The 24,721-nt window shown below is 42.6% G+C and overlaps 1 protein-coding gene across 1 annotated transcript in view; it reads right to left on the bottom strand.

Annotated features, from left to right (window-relative positions):
* Positions 1-18,200, bottom strand: part of CASTOR2 (cytosolic arginine sensor for mTORC1 subunit 2) — a 143,022-nt gene extending 124,822 nt beyond the window's left edge. The window contains exon 1 of the mRNA XM_039563009.1: positions 17,994-18,200. Within this exon, the coding sequence (XP_039418943.1) occupies positions 17,994-18,106 (113 nt within the window). The 5' untranslated portion in view covers positions 18,107-18,200. The remainder of the gene's footprint in view (positions 1-17,993) is intronic.
* Positions 18,201-24,721: the final 6,521 nt, after the last annotated feature.

Below are 24,721 nucleotides of genomic sequence, written 5' to 3'. Positions count from 1 at the left end.
GAGCATACAGGTACTTGAATAAAGGACAAAACGAGGCTCCAAAACGAGCTGAGATCCAATCATTTAATCTTTACAAAATCCTTTCCTCCAAAATGAGGCAAACATTTGGTGAAGATAAAATGACTGGATGAATTTACCACAATTATTTGAGCAGTAGCAAAGTTCAGACTTTCCTGCTCTAAGCAATGGCAGTATAAAGAGGTCAACCCTACTGTCACCTGTACAGAAGGAATCAATCTCTTTACCTAGGCTTACACAACAGACATCTAGAGAAGATGTTTCCTTAAATTTAAAAAAAAAAAAAACCACAACTCAGCACAAACCCAAAATTTACATGCAGGTTTTCTTAGACCCCTGCACCCTTTCTGCCCTGCATCCTCACCCTCCCAGCATGGCAGTCCACTATTGCTGAGCAGTCTGAGAGCTGTTCTGAGGCATCATGGGCTATCCTCTGTGTGAGGCATCACAGCTTCCTCCGGCACAGCACTGACAGCTGTAAGCAAAATATCAATGGAAGAGCCTACTGAGGGTACAGGCCCATGGCTTAAATGGAAGTAAAAATTTCTCTCTGGCCAGACTCCCAGGGCAAAGGAGGTCCTGTGCCAGTTACACTCTTAACCAGCATTTTCATGCCCAAGGAGCAAAATAATTTCTTCTTAAACCTCTCTATCAAGAGTCTGGTGATTAGCTGTTTTCTGAAATGATGGCACAGAGCCACCATGGAATTTTTTCTTCAACAAACCAGCACTGAACAAAATCTCACAGCCACAGAGATAGCAATAAAAGAGGAAGAGGTAACAGAGCAAGTCTTAGGCAACCATCACACCGAGTATCAGCATCTTCACACACTTAACAACAAACAATGGCTTCAAACCATGGTGGAGCTGCCCTGCAAAAAGATGGGAGCACTGTAAGCATCAGTTAGCCAGCAGAACAAAGAAGTGGGAGGGCCTTGGTAAAATAAAGTAGCAGAAACCATACATACAAGTCTGGAATGTGATGCTGGGGAAAGAACCATCAGTAATCCTGTTACTTGCTGAGTTTCCCAGGCTGAGAAACCAACAACAAAATGCCATGTTGCTTCCAGTCTGCTCATCTAGATCCAAATGGGATGATTTGTCCTCTCAGTATAGGACTTTCAGTATTCACACACTTCATCACAGGTAATCAAGACCTGGCTTTAATATAACATGAATTATCCTAGGTTCCCAATGCATGGTACACCAAGCAAAAAAGGGTATTTTCCCAGGAAACCTCAAGCATACTGATGTCCAGTTTGCATGAACAGGGTTTTGCAGAAACATTCCCTCTCACATAAATATTTCAGCGTGGGCTCTAACTCACCAACATCAACACAGAGAAACTCGTTGACTTTGCTACGTATAGAACTGGGTTATCAGGGCATCCCAAGCAGATTTGTAACAAAATCATGGGCTTGAATATTGACATTTCCACTCTTCTGTCTGTAGACAGGGCAAAGAAAGAAATACTTACTGCAAGAAAAAGCTCTGGTCCAGCATAACTACGAAGTCAGAGACCTTCCAAAACACACAGTAATGTAAATGATTGCACAGCCATTATGCTGTATTAAAGAACACATTGGCATTGTTTAACAGGAGGTTTTAGGCTTTCCAATTCAATTCTTTTTTTCATCTGGCAATGCTTCTCAACTTTGTACAGTGCAAAATACAGTGAGCTGGTACAACCTTGGAGTTTGCGCTGAATGCCATTTGTTGGCCCTACAACAAATGGAGCAAATAAAACAGGACTGACTTGCAACCTGAACAATTGTTTTCAAAGAAAGATTGTAAACTCCTGGAGAAGTGGGAAATATTCCCATGGAAAAGAGAAAGCCACACCTGTAAGCTTTAGGCATTTCCTTATTATGGAACTTACCTTGGGGACAAGACATACCTACTCAGCATTTTTTTCACTTCTTGCTGCCAAAAGTAGATGGTGTATTTGAAGTGTATGCAAACATAAGTCTCTGCAGAGACCACCATTTTGTAACAACCTGATCTTTTCTGTTTATTAACAAAGGCTGGATCTACATTTTTCAATACAATATACAAAGACCTATATAATTTGAGCTAGACTATTGTTATAATTGACAAGAATAGGTGTGGCCAAATGTTTTCTCATATGGTTCAGAGATATCACAGTCAGACAGCGCCTTCTCAAAACATGAAAGATGACACTTCATCAGACATAGATGTGCCAGACAATAAACCTTGCAGCAGAAGGGTCCTTATTTTAATTCTAATCGTCACTGATCAAGAGATACAATTGTCTTTCCAAGACAGACACAGGAGAGTTGAAAACAAAGCAAACAATTAAAGAAAACCACAAAAATGCTCAGGGTTTCATTTAAATCCTGGTGTACTTGTTCTGGTTTAATAAAAATAGCCCACCCCACAGTTTGCACAATTCCTGAGATCAGGAGATACTATCCCACAGCTGCCTGCACTATTCAGAACAGCAAGGAGACCTATTTCAGTTGGGCACATCCATCTGTTTTCCCCTCCCCTTTTAACAGACTCACCATTTCAATCCTAAGCACGGAACAGGTTGGAGATCTGCTCACATGACTTGCATGTCTGTGCACTCCTGACCACAAGAAGGCGTCCCCAGAGTTCTGGTACTTTGGACCATTCTAGAATCTTTCATCTCAGTGTCTGCAAATGAAGCTGTGGCTACTCTTCCTTCAGAAGAAATACTCCAAGGCTCCTTCAGTGCTGGCAGCTCAAAACTCACAAATAACCCTTCAACAAGAAGCCAGAATGCATTCAGCACGATATAAGGCCTACTGGGATCAGGACTCAAACCAGCTTGCTTCTCCTTCCTGTTCTTCTACAGCTCCCTGCATGGCTCTGGATAAATCATGCTGTCCTGTGCCTAAATTCTACGCTTGTCTAAGAGGGATAATCACTCTTCACTACTGAAGAGGGCCATTCTCAGGCTACACTTACTAGGGATTGACAGGAGCCCAAGTACTACAGACAAGCACCATAAAAAAATCACCCCTCTGCCCCAAATGCTTTATGAAAAACAAATGTTCCTTAAAAAGCAGGTTTCAGATTCAGTTCCCTAGTAGTTTTCACAAAAAAAAACCCACAAAAAACCTAGAAACTCTATCAATCTAAAAATATCTCAACACAATTTGACAATGTCCTTTCAACCAGACATTTAAAAAAAGCTACAGGCACAGCTACATATGGCAAAGATAGTGACAAAACAAGAGAAGAAAAAAGGTAGGCAATATTGTTCCTTCTAGCTTAAAAAAAAAAAAAAAAATTACAGTGGACTCAGTTTGCCAGTTTAATAGGTGATGTGATGGGTCCTTAGTTCATTTTGGGATAATTTAGGAACAGAATGATTAGCAGTGTATGATGACAGTGATCACTAGCTGGTTCCTGGAGAGCTGATAAGTTATTAAGCTAAACAATGCATCGCTATTATGAGCAAGTCAGTGCACTAACTGTAATTTCCTTGAAAGCTGAGTGGTGCATGATTATACTTGTCCACTCAGACTGCCTGCTGGCAGCTCCATATTCTGCTATTGTTCTGAACTGTAGAGTCTTCCCAGCGCCCAGGATACAGCCATGGAAAAATGTATTCTTCATATTCAGGCTTCATTGTGGCAGCTGTCATCTGAAGGATACTGGAAGAGAGACATTCTCTGTCCTGAAGCACAACTATTAGAGCTCCTAAAAACATGTGGTTTTATTTGTCAGCAGGAGCTACCTCTCATTTCTAGCTGAGGCAATTTCCATTTCAAGAGGCTCTGACTTTGGAATGACACATGTATACAGCTACAGATATACTGTACACATGTTCACACAGATGTGTGTTTATGTGTATTAAAAAGCCACAAATACATATGAGTACATTCCTGGTGGATTTCTTTATCACTTTCAGGAAGACTGCTGTTACTACTGGAAGCTCATATGGACACCTTCCGATTGCTCACATTGCTCTCTCAAGGTATAAGGAGAGACAACAGAGAATGCCTCCATTAATGAGCTTACCAAAACTAGGAAGAGAAAATGCAAAAGAAAGCAGCAGCTGGATGATAGGGACTTCAAAGTGGCTAATACACACATGGACTGAAAACACGGCCTTCATCTGTCCTATTAAAAAGTGGTAATCCTAGTGGTGAAGACTATGCAGGATCTGGAAAACAAGAGCCAGTCCTACTGCAGATCTGCTGTGTGACATGGGTAAGGCTCTCACCTTCCTATGTACCTCAGTTTCTTCCTCGGCAAACCAAGCCAGCAGCCTCTGCCCAGGTCCCAAGGCACAGCCAGCACATGCTGTAATGGGTGACCCTGGAGCACCCGGGGCCTGGGACTGCAGGGACCACTGCTGGGGCAGCACAGAGGCCAGATGCTGCTGGAGACAGGGAGCCAAGTCAGCCCATAGCCCACGTGGCTATGTGGAAAGAGAAGAACAGAGATCCCCATTTTTGATACTAATTCTCAGAAATGTATCTTCTCTTTTGCCCACATGAGCAGCCACACTAAGCCTTTCCCTCCCTTTGGTGCATTTTTACTTTGCTCCTGTCCTGAATATTATGACCAGGAGGCAAAATTTTTAAAGCCCTTAAGCATCTTCTCCTCAAACAGCAACAGCCATTTTGGAGTGCAAGCCCTGTTGGCTTCCAATGAGCCTTGGGGTACCCAGGTGCTCAAGTCATTTTTTTTTTTAATGGGACTTAGGTGATTTTGAAAGTATTATCATGTACCTCACATTGATTTGATAGAAAGTGAACATTAAGTGGGAAGAAAACCTGACAATGAGAAGATTTGACAAGTGCTTAAAAGGTAGGTCCTAATTAATTTTAAACTTTGTTTTATGTAAGGCTCATTTAAGGAGCACATGAAATTCTTTCATTGTCCTTTATTGCTGTGCTGATCCCGCAAGGAATATATAATCAGGAATATGTTTTAACAGGCCAAGGAAAACGTATGAGTACCAGGCTATTTTGAATCCAGGAACTGTTCCTGTCACTGAATTTTTTCAAACCCAAATGAAAGGGAAAAACCATTACTGTAAAAACACAAAGTGAGAAAATGTAATATTCAAAGCATGATACTAGTAACACATATAGAAAAAGCCTCCCCTATAGTTTCGAAAAAAGGTTAACACCATTGCTAATCACACACCTTATACCTTTATAAATAAATAGTTTTCCTCCCTGCAACAAGATCTAATCATCTGACCTTTCATTCTCCTGAGTAAAGAAAGGCTAACAAGTCAATCATTTCCACTCCAGCTCTGAATTAACTATCCCATAGCCGCACTACTCCAACTGTGAGTCTGTGCCATAAACATAATGAGGTGGCTTCAAAGTGTAGGGGATTTGATGTTTGTTTTTTTTTTTTCTCCTGAACTTGGAACACACACAGCAAGTTAACAGCAACTTTGAAAACACTGGAGATGGAAACGGTTGAATCAGGGACAGGAATTTCATCAACTGCTTTGCTAGGATGCTCCAAATACACCCTAAGTTACCCAGCAAACAGAGACTGCACCTAAAGACAGAGCCATTAACTGTTCCGTGTAGTGTGGCCATCCACATATCTCTAAGAAAAGCACATGGTTATGGTAGTAGGAAATCTCAAAAAGAGATAAACAGCAATAACTTGCCATGGAAGGCTATCAAAAATGGATCAACAGCCAATTATGCACCAGTTTAAAGCCTCAGTGCTATACTATAAACATAGAAGAAAATTAATTTCAAACATATGCTCATGTTCATCTCAGAAGGATGCAAATTTTACATGAAGCATAACTTACATATGTACATGCTATTTAGCATTTCTGACTTTGTTCCTCTTTTCTTTCCTCCACCAGTAGTTAGGTCATTATCACCTTTATAATGAGATATCCATTTAAAATACACTGCTTCACAAGATCATTAAAAGCCAATAGGTAACTATATTGTTTTGGAACTACTTCATATTTAAATCATTGCCCAAGATTACAATTCAACCACCATCTGAATGAACAAAGCCATTCAAATGGGTACAGAACACACAAAATCCTCTAACATTAATCATTCTGGCCTGATTTCACACTCCTGTGCAAACAAGAAAGCCCTGAAGAGTCTTCTCCTCAAACAGCAACAGCCATTTTCGACTGCAAGCCCTGTTGGCTTCTAATGAGCCTTGGGGTATCCAAGTGCTTAAGTCATTAGGTCGTCTACATTTCTGGCCTGTCACAGCATAAGACCTACCAGGGGATAGCTCAGTGATTCCATGCAAACCCTTGCCTTACAAACTTACCCCTCCTTAGACATGAGGCTTTCCCTACATCTAGACAGAGAGTGCTTGTCCTGAGTTCAAACCTCAGCAGTCCCTGGAATACAGTACTGGGATGGGTAATGTGATAAGGTATAAAGCCAACAACATGACTGTATGTACAGGAATTATGAGAGCCACTCAGAAATGCTTGGAGTAACTTGATACCAATAGGAAGAGTACAGAGAAAACACTTCCCTACAGTGAGGCTCCATCACATGACCACTCTTACAGTGGAATTTCAGAAACCGCACAATAACCAAAGCACAACATTTACTGCACCACACAATACTGCGCATTAAAGTCAAACTAAGTCACATTTGGACTTCATATCGTTCTAATACTTTCCCTTACTTAGGTCAACAACACAAATAAACTCTACTGTCATGTAGAGGGCTTGGGTAGAAGTAGCTTCATTAGTCTTGTACATCTATCCAACACCATTACAAATTGTAATTAAGCTGTCTGCACCAGCACAGAAGTGAGTACACGCCCTTTCCCAAGGCAAGCTTTTCTCTTACCAAGCTATGGAATTTTTTGGCATCTAGTTTGTCTCAGGTAGTTTTTCACAGTTTAAAGCCAATAAGCAGTTTCACCTGAAATGCTCACAAAGCAGCACAAAGGACCAACGAACTACCGCAGTAACAGTCTCTCATTCATACCAACAGTTCTCTCCATAACCAAGAGATTGCACAGTTTCACTTTAAAGCTCAAAAAACACCTTGTCATGCTTAGATGAGACATTATAATGCTATGTGGAAAGTAACGCCAAATGGAACAAAGCATTACAATATTAACCAGGTCAACAACATGTTAGCACAGCAGAGGGCAAAGCTCCGTGCATGGCTTTAAGCACAAGGTCCCAATGGACAAAATCCTGAGCAAGCCACTAGAGTAGCCTCTGCCTTGAGCTGGCGGGTTGGGCTACATGATCTTCAGAGATCCTTCTTGACTTCATCCATTCTGTGAAGATTTGGTGTTTTCTAGGTTTGTGACAATGTACCAGGCTTGGACTGAGAACAACACAAAAAACTTGAGGCTCCACTATTGCATTAACCATTAGTCCCACATGAGGCTTCCAGGCAGTCGTGAGCCATCCATGCCTATTCACAAGGCCAGCTCTGGGCTTTGTCACTCCCCTTCATCTTTCTCTCTCCCCATTAAACCATAAAGCCTGCTCTGGTCAATCCAAATTCTTGCTTACTTTTCTGTGCTTAGCCAACATCATACTGGTCTAGCAAAGTGGTTTCTGGCAGTCATCAAAATATTGTTACACATGCATCCCAGGACTACTGACAAGAAAACAATCATTGAAAAAAAAAATCAGTGTTAAAAATGATGCTCTGTTCCTTAGGAATCCAGTCGTTCTGCACACCTGTACCTACCATTACCTTGTCTGCAGTGGAGGTAACTAGATCCATTTTATTTTCCATGACGAAGTATTAATTTTGTTTGCAAAAAGTTTGCTATAACCACTCTACATTGCTGGCATTTTACCTGAAGAAAAATCTCTTAACAAGCATAATCTGTGTCCATTTGTGACCACTTAGTTTGTGAGATGGAACTATTGCAAAGCACATAGTCCCACCAGTCACAGCAGAAAACCATTCACTAACTTGTCTTCCCTGCAGTAAACTTAAGAGAGACTGAGCCACAAGTGTGTGGTTTCACACCTCGCTGGCTCAGCAGATACAAACAAGCTACACACAATAAAACTCTGCTTGGTTTACAAAAATGCCAACATGCAACTCAAAACACATCATCTCAGTATATCAAACGGTCTGAAATCTATCCCCACAGCAGTGAAAGGCCAATCAATTCTAACACTACCCTTCTGCAACCAAGTAGTTTGAATGTAAAAACAATTAAGAGCACAATTTTAGCATTAGTTCATCTGATCTAAAGATACCTGAAATCCAAAACTTTTTGCAGTGATAGTATTATCTTAGGTGTAAATAAAATAATTTAAACAACGTTTATCAAAATATGTTTGCTGCTGAAACTCCAAAGCAAATTAAACAAGTCAACTGAGGAGAAATCACTGACAAAGCCACTGTAACCTGTCCACTTATGCAATACACCAGATTTTGACAGCCATATTATCTTCCACGAGATGGGTGAGTATTTTCCCCATTTCAAATTACTCAGTTTAGTTCAAAATGATCACTAGTTAATTCCAGGTTGGGAAACAAATTAGGAACTGAAAAGGCAAGTAAACTTTGTTTTCTTCTTCCAGTCTGCCAATAAGAAGTAGGTGTGGAAGACTGATACCTCCCAGCTCCAATGCCTTGCCAAGCAGTCTCAAGTCACCATCGCTTCATTTGTTTAGTACAGGTCATGTTACACTGCTTAATTACAAACACAAAATAAGCTGAGGTTTTTTTCCTAAATACTTAGCACATTCAATACTGTGCAGTAGTTTAAAAAGACCAAATAAAAATGTTTGCTTTCCATGTTACAAACTCCAATTTCCACCCAAAAGCAGCTTGAAAATGATAACAACTGAAAGACTAATCATGTGATAAGTCATCCATCATTTTCAAAAAAGCACAAAAATAAAGACTAAGTAAATCTATGTAAATGTATACAGTTGCTTAGATGCATACAGAGTATATCCTTCTCAATATTAAGAGCTATCTTTCTTTCTTCCTGCCAAGCCTACATTTATTTGCAAGTGAGTGCCTTAGAGGTTATCAAGAGAAAAGAGTCAATCTTTCTTTAGGAAAAGAAATAAAAGCTACAAATGTTAAGCAAGATTAACATGGGCCATTTCAATCAAGGTCTCAGACTCATCAACTTCAACCAACTCACCCTGTAAAACATGCATGGCATAAGGAAGGGTTGAATACAGATCTTTTAACCACAGAACTAAGATAAATATTCAGGTATTGCTAAAAACAGTGCATAACATTACCCAGATTCTCTTCATGTAATATTCTTAAAAAGTCTGAACAGAAAAAGACAGGGAGAGTCACACCTGCATTTTCAACTGTTCCACCCATGTCAAAACTCATAAATTTTCCCCTCTCAGGTTCAGAAATTCCACCAGTATCAACTTTTTAAATTAATCTATTTGAAAAATTGCATAAGACTTAAAGGTTTCATTTTACTCTTAAATAGCCACACCTTATGCCATCTCTAGCATCCTCTATAATAAGGACACTAAAACTTCACAGGAAAAGAAAATGAACTTTTCCTTTACAGTTACATCTCAGTCAAACATACATTCACACTCCTGAGAGGGTTTGGTTCCTACTTCATAAACAATTTGTATTGAAAAAATCTGGGTCAAGTTTACCATCAATAACAGCCTACATCTCTCTACAATTACTGGCTAATAAGTAGCACAAGTATCTTAAAAACATTTATTCCATCACATTAACCAAAATTAACTGGACCACAAAATTTTGAAAAAAATCACTTTGCCTACTTAGGCATCCCCACAAAAGAATACCTCAGGAATTCCCAAAGGATTAGTGAATGGTTTTCTGCCACCAAGCAAACTTGCCACTTCCCTTTTCCATGTGCCAACTCTGTGCTAAACAGCAGCTCTGGTATCTGCTCGGAGATCTGTTATCTCTGGTATTACGGCTGGGAGCTTCCTAAAGCAGGCTGCAGATCAGAAGTAGGCTTTTTATTTTAATCTCTAGTAAGCCATATTTAACAGATCTAAGTAAGGTTGTTCTGGTTGGTGAGAAAGTTTAGGCATTCACTGCATTTCTTTGGATGTGAAAATAAAACATTATTAACCAGTACATAATGTTTATTATATATCAGACCACAAAAATGAGATCAGATTCTCTGTTTCAATGGTCAGCACAGTAAAACTTTATGCAGTATGTCTGGGACTAACAAGGGCTTGTATAGTCATGAAACAGGCTTAACTCATCTTCATTTATTTTGTGCCATAATAGAACATTTTTGCCTGTTGTTTTCTTTCTTAACAAATATATCTTAACTACACAAAACTAAGCTGAGCTCAGGGTGGGGAGACAAGATCTTTTTACTTTGAAATGATAACAGCAGCTTAGAGGCTTTGCTCTGTTGATTCTGAACTATAATGAATGGAGATACTTCCTCCATTATTCCTGTTGGATAATTCTTCCTTTACCAGCCTTCAGTTACCAGCAGATCAGAGCTGGAGTTTACTCTCGAGTTGGCAGTAAACAAGAGAACAAATCTGTACTGTTTCTGCAGAAAAAAGAAATTGTAGCCCTTGTCCAAATATATTAAAACTCTAACATGCAGGATGATTAAGAAGTTGTGTGTTGGATAAATGAGGTGATGTGCTAAACAGAATAAAAAAAAATTAAATGGAAAGACTTACATGTTTATAGAGAACAACCAAGGGACTGTCAAAGAATTCAGCCATCAAACAGAGACCAAGGCATTGTCAAAGAATTCAGCCATCAAATAGACCCTATTTTAAGTTATAACTCAGTGGAGGGGTAGATTGTGGATTCAAACTGTCGTGTTAATGAACAACTCAGCTGTTACTTCTAGATGACGAATGCACAGTATTCATACTTTCCCTTAACAGACCTGCACTGGCTCTACTGCTGAAGCATAGGAGCACCAGCTTGCAGGAAGAGACATCTAACTACTAAAAGCCACATTTTAAATTTAGATACTGACTTTCACCTCAAAGTAATAATAATAAAAAAAAATCATCTGAGGGGATCTTTAATGAGTTACATGGCAAAAGATGAATATTTTTTCCTTTCTTCTATTTCTCAGCTCAACATGAGCGGGCACCATTGGTGTTACTTTTACATCACTGATGTTATGCCTTATCCACAGGTGATGCATCTCATCTATGTGACAGCTTTCCCAATGAACTGAAACATGTGAAACAAGGATAGACAACCATCCCACTACAAACTACAGGCAATTATTTATTTATTTTAGAAGTACAGTACCTAAATCAACATTTCTCCAGCACATAGTGCTGCCCAGCATTACACTCTGGGTTTGATCTAGTACTTCCATTCCACCTTTTGAATCTCATTTAGTTTCTAAGCACTCCTGTCGGTTTCTGACTTGGCATCAGCCTCAGCCTGATGGGACCACATGGTAGGTTGAGGACTGACTGCATGACAGAACTGCCAGGCAAAGAAAGAGAAAATCAGGCAGTGCCCCACTGGTAAGCCACGTGCCAGAAGCAGAAAATAAAGGGAAAAAATAACATTTGTAGATAAACAGTCAGAGACCATCAGGAAGGAAACCTGTTCTAAGGTTTAACATGTTTAAACACTGCAGAATGCTCTCACAGCCCAGCAGCAGCTGAAACACCCAGCAGCCTTGAATGCAAATCAATGACATACACAATTAAAGAGCTTATATACCTCCTTAGCTCAAACAAGTAACTTCTATTCTCTCCACCTCCTCACTTAGCTGCTTTTCACTAGCTCTACTCATCCTGAACATCCGCCAGCAAGTTCAGCACCGTAAATGCCCCTGGTGACACAAACAGGGCAGCAAAGTGCTCTGGGGAAGGGCAGGCAGGCGGCTTTAGCCATGGGGCTTCCCATCACTCCAGCCTCCTGTGGTGTCTGGACATCAGCACTCAGTCCTTCTATAACAGATGGTCGCCAAATCAGACTGAAAAAGAAGTCCCCAGACCTTAGATATCCCACACATATACACACTCAGAAAACAAAATAAAATATTCAAGGCATTTGAGAATCTGCCACAACAAAAGAAAACACGAGCAACATGTTTTAGATGAGTAGATATGATCTTATAACTGACAGAAGCCTTTACTCAGTGGTCTTCCTAGGATGCACAGGATGGCAGAAGCCAAAAGAGACCCCCCAAAAAAAAAGGTTTTAACAATAGGAGTAACTTGCCTTTGCCAGATAATCATCCAGTGTTGCAGGCTGATCTGTATCTCATATAAGGGCATAAACAACATGTGTTTGTCTGAGTTCATACCAGAGGAAACAGACTGCTGATCTCAATGTCCTCAAATGATACATGGATACATTTTAAGCACTTGTTTTTCCCATTATGTTCTGAAGTCCAAAATAGACCTTTTATTACAGTATCTCCAATTTCAGGACACCTAGACAGTAAACAAGTGATCAGGGAATGGGAAACACTTATATTAATAGCAACAGCACACTGTTCATAAGTAGAGGTGTCAATTATTACTAAGCAAAATGGACAGATTACCAAAAATACCACCACAAACTTAAAGACAACAAACTTAGTTTTATTTTTTGCTCAAACCCAAAGAAAATCAAACTTATTCTGAACATTTTATCACCATTCACTTCTTGCTACATTTTTATTGGAACGAACATTTTTAAGGACCTCTCCACATTAAGAATATCTCCTGTCTCCAAGCATCCCATGTTAGTGGCTGTGTGACAAGCAGAATTAAACCTGAAGCAGAGCCCAGCCTGGCTACTCCATCCTATCTAGCTTCTCTAGGAAGCATCTCACTCGCATGGACAGCCATCTGTATTTAGTGCCAAACCTGTAAGCTTGCAAAGCATCTGTAATTCTGCTTCAAGTCACCAATATACATGAACTGGAGCATCTTGAAAAAGAACCCAGAATGACAGATGCTTTTGGAATGACTGCCTTAAACATTTCAAGTGACCAAGGTCTCATCCTTTACACATGCAGAACTTTTTCCTTTTCTTTAGCATTCAGGAATGACCATCTCAAATCAAAGAGTATCAAAAAATCTTCAGAGATTTTAAAATTTGTGATGATAGATACATGACCTACAATTACTTTAACCACCTACCCCTGTGAACAAACTAACTGCTCAACTTTATTCTAGTTATAATTTAATAGCTTTGTAACTTAAATAATACCTTTCTCCCTCAACTACTTCATTTCACTGTTTACCACCAAATCTTTATATTAGGTACTCATTAGCATTGACTCCAGATGTTCAGGGGTCTACTAAAGCATTACCCAGAAATCAAGCTAATTACATTATATAGATCCAGTGCTTGGAAGAACCTGACCCCACTTCATTCTCCTGGACTCTCCACATATTTTTATACACACTGAAAAGACAAGGTTAGGCTCACCTTCCTTCTATCTATTGCATGCACTGGTGGCTCAATGCATGCATTATCCCAAACTGTCCTCCATTCAGATTTAATTCCTATGCACTAAAAGGAATCACAGAATATGCTGGGTTGGAAGGGACCCACAAGGATCATTGAGTTTAACTCCTGGCCCAGCACAGCACCATCCCCAAGAGTCACACCATGTACCTGAGAGTGTTGTCCAAACACTCCTTGAGCTCTGCCAGCCTTGGTGCTGCAACCACTGCCCTGGGGAGCCTGTTCCAGTACCCAACCACCCTCTGGGGGAAGAACCTGTTTCTAATATCCAACCTAAACCTGCCCTGACACAGCTTCAGGCCATTCCCTTGGGCCCTGTCCCTGGTCACACAGAGCAGAGATCAGTGTCTGCCCCTCCTCATCCCCTCACGAGGGAGTTGCAGACTGCAATGAGTCTCCCCTCAGTCTCCTCTCCTCCAGCTGAACAGACCAAGTGCCCTCAGCAGCTCCTCACATGGCTTCCCCTCAAGGCCCTTCACTGTCCTCATGGCCTCCTTTGGACGCTCTCTTTTTTACACTGTGGTGCCCAAACTGCCCCAGCACTGGAGGTGAGGCCGCCCCAGCCCAGAGCAGAGCAGGACAATCCCCTCCCTGGCCCGACTGGCGCTGCTGGGCCTGGTGCCCCCAGGACAGGGATGTCCCTCCTGGCTCCAGGGCACTGCTAACTCAGATCCTACTGGCCCTCAAGCAGGACCCCCAGGTCCCTTTCTGTGGTGCTGCTTTCCAGCATCTCCTTCCCCAGTCTGTACGACATCCAGGGTTGCCCCATCCCGGGTGCAGAATCCAGCACTTTTCCTTGTTGGATGCAGTTAAAAAATATTTTGCAATTAGGAAAAAAAAAATCAAGATAGGAATGTAGCGAAACAGTATTTGTATCAAGTCCTCAAGCAGGTTACTTGTGGCACATCTCCCAGTAGCTTGAGACAGTTTGACCAAGAAAGCAGAGACGCTTAGTTTCGATGTGAGGGAGGCTACTCATTTTGCAGCACACAGGGAGATGAAAGTGGGAGTTTCCAGATGAGCACAGTTCTCTGCCCCACAGAACTAACATTTACAGAGGCACATACAAAAGAAAAATAATGCAATGGTGAAGCCACATACAGTTGTTATATTTACATGCATAAACACACTGCACAGCTTCTGAATAGGTGAAAATCCTTGGCACCAAGGAACGTTCAAGTCAGACACAGAGTCACAATATGCTGAGCTGGAAGGGACTCACAAGGATCACCAAGTCCAACTCTTAAGTGAATGGCTCGTACGTGGACTGAATCCCCAACCCTGGCATTATTAGCACCATGCTCTAACCAACACAATCAATAAAACACCAGAACAGTGATGACAGCAACAGCAAAAAGATTAGACACATGCAAATCTTCAGCATGCAACTAAGAAAGACATGGATCACTCCTCAACTGGGGTGCCTGGCAGAGCCTGCTGAGATCAGTAGGCCTGCACTGACAAAAGCAGAACACCAAGAGCGCAGTGCTCAGTGTAACTGCAGTTACGCTATTATTTATTCCTAGACCACCTCTCTTAATGCAACTTTGCATAAAATACCTCATGCCTAACTTAAATTTATGATTAATAATATTTTTCTTTCAGCTCAGTTCAGCCCACTGTTTCATTCACTACTGGCCTCACCTCTTCACCATATTAGCTGCTGCCTTGCTTCTGGCCATCAGAATAGACTCAAAACTCCTGTTCTCTGTACAAGAAAATATTGCTATTGTAACAGAAGCTAAATTAAAACACTTGTGTCACGAACAAGGGCAAGAGTGTGAGAGAGTAGCAAAAGGTCAAATAAAAAGGGAGATTTGTTACTTTTCCTTCCCAAGAGGATTAAGAAAAACATACAGGATTTTAAAAAAAACCTGTTCCAGCCTTTTTCCCTGATGTATGACAACATGAAAGAGACCCTCCAAATCACTTCTCACAGGAGGCTATGTAAAAACCCTAGTTTCTTGCATGACTAATGTAAGAATACTGATGATGTCATTGTCACCCCTTTGGATCACATCTGTCCTACAAATCATTATTTCTTACTGGCAGCCTTGCAGCACTGGTAAAAACTCTGTTTAAGGTCTCACTGGGAAAAACGTAGGTGATGTAGTAACTGGTACCTTTGCTATCTCATCAGAAAAGATTAGCAGGGATGTAGACCACCTTTCCTCTTTCATTCCCCTAAGGGGTTCTTTGCAGATGGGGTGTGGGAGGGGAGATTTGTCTTGCACCCCTATAAAAAGTTGTTGTCTTCTGGGCATATTCACTTCTTAAAGGAGGAGGAAAGAGAAACAGTGAGGTCATAAATTTATAGAGTTACATCTCCCAGAGATCCTTGTCTTCCTCATACACATGGGTGTTCATCAGAGAGAAGATTTGTGGGGCAGGGACCTTGTTTGCCACAGGGCATGCAAAAGCACACTGGAGGAAGCATTTCAGTGCTGTCAGTTGTCTCAAGAATGACACAAATAAGCTTCCCCTGGATCTCTACTGTCTGCAAAAATAACAAAATGAACACAAGGGAAATAAAGAGAAGTTCCCCATGCCAACAAACCTTTCCACAAACATCTGTTGTTCCTGATCAGTGAGATTCCACGGAAGGTAAGGAAAGATTGATACTCAGGGTATGTATGTTAGAAGACAGACACCACAGCAACCAGAGACAATACAAAACTGTCAGGTGCTGCACCCAAATGCAGGACAAGGTATCACACCCCAAAGGAGTTATCTTACTGCCCTGACCCTTTCACAGCTCACTAACATTGAAAATGTAAAATGTAATGTGAAACAAAGACAACAGGACCATCCCTGAAGTTTAAAAATGAAAAATAATAGTAGTAATCCCAAACAAACAGAAAAAGGCCCATGAAACTCCAGTCTATGCATTAAGAGTGGCAGATTAAAGACTCCATTGTTGACAGTAACAGTGACATTTTAAGCATGAGAGAGGAAGCAACAAGCCCTTCAAAAAATCAGCAGCAACTTTCAATTACAATGAAACAACACATTAAAAATAGAAGTTTAAGACTGAGGACCCTTTAATGCCCTGTGGAGTATTCAGGGACAGGAGTAAACAAGGTACTGATATACTTTACACTGCAAACAATGTTAGTGGCAAGCCAAATGGGACGAGCCCCAAATCAGAGCAAAATTTCAAGACATGAAGTTTAAGATAAGGGACTGTAATCAAATTACACCACAAATGGGTCTATTCATCTGTAAGCATTTTAACAGAGAGCATTGAATTACAGTTTGAAATAAAACAAATTAATTTGCTTTCTATTTCTTAAATATCTATTCATTATTTTCCTACTGCCAAAGAAAATTTCTCACCTTAATACGAGAATGAATGTGGGAAGAAAACTGAAATATTAATTTACAGGCAGGAAAAACAAGAAGAGTTTGGTATTATTTACATTCCCATTCCTCTTTCTGAATAACATGAAGTCAACAAGCTAAGTGAAGACAGAAGAATATGTGATTGCAATTCAAGTTATTTTGTGCAAAAGGCCTAGCACCTTACATACATCCAATAATCTGGCCACAGTATTTTCTTTCCTCCCCCTAATAAAAAAAAAAAAAAAAAATTCTCACAGTGCCTTCAGTGCCTTCCACTACGTTTTTCTTTTTCCTGAAAGCTATCACAATCCAAATTACTTAATACCATAATTTTTAAGTGCAAGGCATGCATTGCTCCTCGTCCTCCTCCAATTTGGCAGCACTGGAAAAGCACCTTTTAAACAAACCCGCGTGTGGAGGACTCGCTCCTTCTGTAAGTGCTGCAAGGAACAACAATCCATGGAAAAAAAAAAAAAAACAAAAACCAACCAAAAAAAACCCCAACAAAAACCAGAGAGAGCGAGAAAGGAAAAAAAAAAAAAAAAAAAAAAAACCACCACTCCTCCTCCTCCTCCTCCTCGGGCTGCTGTTGTTGCCTTTGTTGTCCAGCGGCCGCCCCGAGCCTGCAGCCGGCCCGGCCGGGCCCCCCGGCCCCCACCTGTTCCCATTCATCCGCCGGGCGCAGCGCCGGCCGGGGCGGGCAGCGGGAGGCAGGAGGCGCGCTGGGGGCTGCCCTAAAGCCGGACGGGGACACCCTGAACTCCAGCGCTGATCCTCATCACCATCTCCCAGTCTTGGGATGGGGGGGGGGGGGGTGTGCGTAGGGAAGACGCAGGTGCTCCCCTCACCCCCAAAAAACCCTGCCCTCTGGCGAGGACGGCGTCCCCCCTCACCCAGCAGCCTGACTTCTTGCAAGTAGGGTGCCCTCACCCACCCCAGCACCCTGCCCCTTTGCAGGAAGGACGGTGACCCCCACCCAACAGTCTGCCCCCTTGCAAGGAGAGGTGTCCTCCATCCAGGACCCTACTTTATTTTTTTTCCCCTCCCCAAGGAGGAGAGTACCCATCAACCCACCCCCTTTCCAAGGAGGTTGTCCTGCTCACTTGCAAGGCAGATACCCCCACCCCAGCCCCTCTGAGAGAAAGAGAGTGCCCTGCCAGCACCCAGTCCCCTTGCAGCAAGGAGGATAAGCCCCCAACACTCCGTCCCCTCGCAAGGAGGACGCCCCCCGCCCCCGCGCTGCCCCATCCCCAGCACCTACCTCGTCTTAGAGGACAGGAAAGCAAGTTTGATTAATCCATAGGTAAACAACTGGATGCTCTCCTTGGCTATGCTGGCCACTCTGAGCCTGTGCTCTAGGATGTGCAGTTCCATCTTTTCCTCTTTCTCATTTGTAGTTCATCTATCCCTAGGGTTTATGTTGTGTTTTTGAATGGGAAGGGGGAGGAGGGGGGGGGCTGTTATTGTCAGTGCCTTTTTTTTTTTTTTTTTACCCCCCCCCTCCAGCTCCGTCTGTCCCTGCCCGGCTCCGGGGGCGGGAACGGGGGATGAGGGAGCAGAGGGTGCAAAAGTTGGAGCGGCGGAGAGGCCGGCGGGGCGCGGAGCGGAGCAGCGGAGCCCGGAGTGCCGAGCAGCTGGTGCTCGCTGGAACAAACAACTTGCCACTCAAGCCCGGCCCGGCGCGCCTGCGCCGCGCCCCGCCGCATGCCGGGCCTTGGAGTCCGCGCCGCCGCCGCCACGGCGGGGCCGGCCCGCCCCGGGGAGCGGGAGCGCCCCGCCTCACGCCCCCAGCCGCCCTCAGGGGCTATTTCGACCAGTCGCAAAAAAACCCCCCAAACCCATTAAAACGGCAATCAACGCTTGTAAGGCCAGCCGGCTGAGGTGTTGTTTGTTTCATTTTCTTTGCACCTATTGGCTAGCTGGAAAATCTTTCACAACGCAAAAACCCAGCAGGAAGGAGAACTTCAGAAGTTTTCATTAACAGCAGGGAAATACTCAAATCTTACCTTGTTCATTCCTTCATGTGGCAGATGGGAAATCCTTGTCACTTTCCCTGTGCAGCAAAAATAATGTGGAATAAACTGTTCACTTTGCAGGTAAGAGTTACAGAGGTAAAATCACAGCTGTCAAGAACATAAAACCGTCCCTGTGTGTGTTGTAATGCTGGAAGGGTGGATGGCTGGAAAGGTGAATGGCCTGTTTGTCCCCATTCTTGTCCCACTCCTCAACTCCAGGAGGCTGAACGGAGGTAGGAAGGGATGGGCTGCCAAACCAGCACCCCAGAAATGGGACTGCTCTGGCAGTGCCACTCGGGAGTGCCACGACACCGACTGCAGCCGTGCTGTTTGTGAGCCCCGGCTCCTCTGCGCTGCACCCACTGACACCATGCTGACCAACACAGAATTAAACTCAGTCTTGGGGTATTCATAAAACAGGACTTAGGCAATAAACCTGATTCAGGGGTAAACCTGTACAGGGGTCCCTCTGACTTCAGATCACACTGATTCTGCCATGAACACACCACCAGCGCCTAGTCACTATGGCCCTTTTCACCAAAAGATCTCAAATAAGCTTTATAAAGACCATCAGTAGAAACCTTTCTGTTCTACACAGAGGGAAACTGAGTCATGGGATGTGTCCAAGTGCCCAAGATGAGAGCTCAGCCAGCCAAGCCCCAACTCCAAGTGACTCTTCTACCCTACAGAGCAGGAAGAGCTTCTGCAGTTTTAAGTTTTTTAGAGTCTGTCTTGTTGCAGAAATCCCTTGTCTGGAGACAAGCTTCCAAAACTAGGATTTTCAAGCCTTTCTATTCTGTTAATTCCCATGGATGGCTGTATTTTTCCCCTGGACATGTCTGTTCTTCCTATGTCTGTGGCCATACTCCTAAAAGGCTGTCTTAATTTTATTACATCCAAAAAGGAAAAAACTTGAAATTAGAGGCATTCACATTAATAGTTTGTCAAAATAATTTAGAGGAAATGCAACCAGCATAACGTACCAAATCTCTACTTCATTTTTTAAAAGCCTTTAAACAACTGGTTTTCTTTCATGGCCTCACAGTTCAGATGACTCTAGGCATTGCATTTTAGGAAGCTGAAGAGGATTTTTAATCTGCTTCCACTGCCAGTTCAAGGTATTGAACTTCAAAGCTCTGAATGTGTCTGTGCCCAGCTACAAAAAAATGCCTGCACCTGCATCTACAAATCACAAGATACTTGTGTTCCTCTGGGACAATGCAGACCACAGAGTCCAGAAGGAAGCAGCCTGGAACAAAATATACATGCACCATCTTGGTTGCTGGGATCTGTCAGAGGAAACTGGACAAATGTAGCCTGAATAATTTCTAGGAAATGCTGCAAAACTTTCCTCTTTTAAGATATTTTTCCGTCATAATCAAGACACCATTCACAACATCAACTCTTCTTCGCCTTCCCACTTAGAGAAAAATATGTTGCCCCCAAGCAGAGCTTTCTCAGCCCACAGAGTCCAGACACTCCAGGAAGGCCACCAGGGATTATGCTATTACAGTCTAATTACCACAGAAAATGCTTACATGAAACAATGAGAGAGTGAGAACAGACCCAAAGGTAAAATCAATGGGGACCTTTTGAACAAGCAACTCATCAGAGACTTTGTTCTGCCTGCAGGGAAGGAGAAAAGGAGGCCCTGACTTAGTCATCTGGATTTACTAAAAAAAAAGAAGAATCAAGCAAACAAGCAAAAAAAGCCACTCCCCACCTTCCCCCCCAGTCCACAAAGCACAAAAATACTTCTTCATTTTGTGAGTTTACATCTGGTGCTCTCCAAAATTGCAATGTCTTTTCTGGGCCTGTTCAGCTGCTACAGTTTTCTAAGTCTTCCAAAGGCGGCCTGAAGGCCTTTGAGCTAGAAACACTGACCTCATGGCTACTGTGAACCTTCACATAGCTGACTGTAGGAAGCATTAGGAAAATATAAAGCCCTACCAACACTCAATAGAATTTTCTACACATGAAAAATATGTCTATCTCAGCACAGGCAAATTTTTAAAGAGCAGGCAACCCGGCAATTAGCCAAAATACTATTAAGGGCCCCCTTCTCCAGCTGACATTAGTATTCAAATCTCTCTCTCCCTTGTTGCCAGGTATATCTGGGAGATTCTATGCAGGGAGCAGCCTAGAATATGTTGTTAGTATATATAACATACTATAATATTTTTTGATTACTGCAATTTCAAGTTTTCCATATTTTTGCAGCTTGGGAGGACTCAGTTGGCCCAGCCCAACCATAGAGCAAGGACCTGTTGTGCAAGATGATGTAACTGCCCATTTTTACTAAAACCAAAACCCATTCCCTGCCCACGCAGCTTCCAGTGTCAGTTACCACAGCACATGCTAGGCAGGAAGAACATAGGAATGGGGAGCTCGGACAAGAACACAGGCAGAGGATATAGCAGCAAAACAAATCTCACCAGGCCTTTTGAGTCGTCTCCTGCCTGGATGGCGAGCAGAGCACTTATGAGCCGTCATAAGTAGATGAGATTTCTAAGTGCTATGGGTCAGATACCACCCATAACACTGAGGAAAATTTGGGGGTTGAAGCCTTGAGACCAGAGGAGGTGGGGTTTCTCCAGTAAAAAAATAGAGACTGTACTTGGACCAACAGGGACTTGTCAGATATCTTGGCTTCTGTTCATGATCACAAGGACCTTCTAAGTGGTAAGCTGTGCAAGAGCCATCTCCTGCTTGCCCTGGAGCACTGTTTGTGTGGAAGTGAGGTCCTCAGAAGAAATGGATTATTTAATGAAAAACTTGAGTTCAAGGAGATGGTCTGCATTTTTGCCTTGAGCACTTCTCTCAGTGGCAACCAAGGCACAGTTCGCCTACATTTCTCTGGGAGACTCTGCTCTTCTGAGTCTGAATTTTGTCTGAGAGCAAAATTTCTCATAAAGTACACTGAAGTTCACCACCCAAGTGTCTGCATGCAATTTGCGTCCAACCCGCACTGTAACACTCAACAACAATCAGCTTTGGGAAATAGAAATTGAAAATATGTAGAAACAGTTTAAGTGAAAGGAATGTAATTACGCCCTGTGACAAACAGTTCATGAAGATCAGCATTGCACACAGAGGAAAAATAAAAGAGAATTTCTAATCACGTGAGTCATCATGTTTTATGCAGTTACTACAAACTGCAGCAGATATTTCAGTATTATTTTATTTAGATGATGGAAGTTCTTAAATAATTCGTAGTCTTTTCTGATACAATAAAAGCCCCAAATTACCTTATTTAGTTCTCAAAGATGAAGGTATGGTAGCCTTTTCCAGATGGATTTTAACATGCAGTATCTAACTTCTTGGCAATAAAACCTCATTTTTAAAAATAAATATAATTTAGATTAAATTATCTTTCATGATTTGTATGACATTGCACTGCTGCAAATCAAACATTGCTGTTGGTAGAATTATGCTCTTCTTTCAAAAAGATCTGAAATTCACCAAGATCTTGACCTCTGACTAGGGCTTGTGACAGCTGCTAAGACCTAAAATAGCAGATAATAAAGGCCTAATGTGAATGATGTAATGGCAATACCCTGGATAAATATGCCCAAGGCAAGATGAATCCAGTGTCACAGTTGTTTGTACTAGCATTTGCTTTTCTTCAGTAAACGGAACACATTAAATTCTTAGCACAGCTGTAGCTCTGGTGCGAAACCAGGATCAATGTGCATTTCTGGGGTCCCTTTCAGACCCAGTACGTTAGGGATACAGCAATTTGTTCCAGCTCCTAAGATGTACTTTTGAGTGCAGACTCTGTTTAAAGGTTTGAGAACTGGAGGTACCTTCAGGTCAGTTGCTGATTTTGACCAAAAGGGAAGCCACAACATTTCTTAGCAGCCTCAACCAGCTTGCTCTGAGATGAAAGTTACTAAGTAACTATAATTATCTGGGAACTCCTTGCTTAAGTTAAACAGGTCTTTTTGACCCAGAGACGGTAATGCTTCTTTAGACGAACAGGTAAGTAAAGGCACAGAAGGGCAGGCAATGATCCAAGGTCACACCATTAGCTATTATCACTTTGGAAGTACAATTCATAGGCCACTGCTTGATCACAAGACCACTACAAGGTTGTCTGAGGCAGACAGACAGGATGGGTTTACAAGCTTCAGTGACAGTTAATCTCTTACGACAAAAAAATCAGTTCTTTAAGAACAATCACGTGTAATATATTAAAGTGAAAATAAAAATTTAAAAAACGGGGAGGAAAAGCTTCCCAAATGATAGTTTCTGAGATTGCTTGTGAAAAATTACTCATTTATTTAGTTGAAAAGAGCGATTTATCAGGCTAATTTCCTTCTAGCAACCAGAGACCTTTCAAAACTTGATTGCAGTTAGTATGCCAGTGTTTCAAAGCATTTTATTCAACTATCAAATAAGCTAATGAAGACTTTAATTTACTGTTGAGGTACAAAGTGGGCTGAGTGGGTCAGACACTTCATGCTCCCAGGGCAGCAGGGATGAGGATGAGACTCTGCTGTGCATCAGCTCCTTGGAGAGGCCAAGTCCTGCAGGAGAGCTGAGGGAGGCCACAACAGTCAAAGAATGTGCAGAGGCAGCTCCGCCTGTGCACATTCTTTGTTCCTAACCTGAACAGCAGCAGAGAGCTCCATTAAACATTCACCCACAAGCTTGCAAATGGAGATTGTCCAACTAAACACCTTGGTCAGGGAGAACAAAATGTTACAACTCCCTCACTTATGTTCTATGCTTTGGTGATGCCTCACAGCTACTGTCCTAGAAGAACAGAAAACAATGGAACTTCCAGTACTGGCCTGGAGAAAGGAAGCTTTGGCACTTGTAAGCAATGTCATGTAGCCTCTGGATAGAAGGGATGAAATTGCATGTACCTGTCATGTGTAGCTGGACATAGCAACTCCCAGATGCAGGACTCACCAACTTCAAAGTACCTTGCCAAAACTTATATACCATAAAGTGGCAGGTTTGTACTGTCCCCCTCTAAGGTAAGCAAAACTTACTCAACTTTGGCCTGTGAGGAGCCAAGCATAAATATTTGGTCTTGGTATTTTTGTTCAGTTCCTCCTTCTCTTAGCTAGTGTCTGGCAAAGCTTGTCCCCATCCTTGGAGATTACTTGGGTACAGCCACTCCTATGAACCCCTCATTTTCCTTTAATACCTAGATGCATTAAGAAGTTGAACCTTGACTATGGTGGAAAACATTCAAAGTTGTGTTGGTTTTACATAGGCTGGTTTTTGGTAGTGGGGGGGAGCCATGGAGGTGGCTTCTGTGAGAAGCTGCTAGAAGCTTCCACCATGTCTGACAGAGCCAGTCTCTGATGGCTCTGAAGATGGACATGCTGCTGGCCCCATTAGAGAGGTTGGTAACACCTCTGGGATGACACATTTAAGAAAAGAATCAAAACAGCACAAGCGCAGTTTTTTCCCAGGGGGTGGCGAGGTGCAGCCACCAGGAGCCATCCCGGCGCCATGCGTGGCAACACAGCCGCCACAGCTACCACCATTTTGGCGCGGCCTGTGGTGAACTTTGCCTGCCTGGTCGCCCCTGGCCAGCCACGCTGCGGGCAGAAGGACAGGGGTGGTGGCGGCAGCTTCTCTTTCCCAGCACCCCCCATGAGGAGAGGCGTTAAACAGCACCAGCGCTGCGGTGGCTGTGACTGCTTGTGTGGTGGTGGCCATGTGGCCACCAGCAGAAACATGGCGAGCAATTCTGTGACACGGAATGAGACGACATCAACTGCTCAGCGCTGCAGGATGCTGTAAGAACCTTTGAATTAGTGAAACTTGTTGACAATGATACCTACGAGCAGCAGTTTTTCTTCTAGTCGGTGAAAGAGGAGGAAGTGAGAACATGTGGAGAAAGAAAACATGGCAGCATCAAGGTCAGTGAAAAGAAAGAGGGGGAGGAGGCGCTCCAAACATGGGAGTTGAAATTTCTCTGCAAGCTGTAATGAAGACTGGTGAAGAAGGTTGA

This window comes from Corvus cornix, chromosome 19, assembly GCF_000738735.6.
Source record: "Corvus cornix cornix isolate S_Up_H32 chromosome 19, ASM73873v5, whole genome shotgun sequence".
Classification (NCBI taxonomy): Eukaryota; Metazoa; Chordata; class Aves; order Passeriformes; family Corvidae; genus Corvus; species Corvus cornix.
The sequence above is the reverse complement of the archived record's forward strand: the minus strand, read 5'-3'. Positions and strand labels throughout refer to the sequence as shown.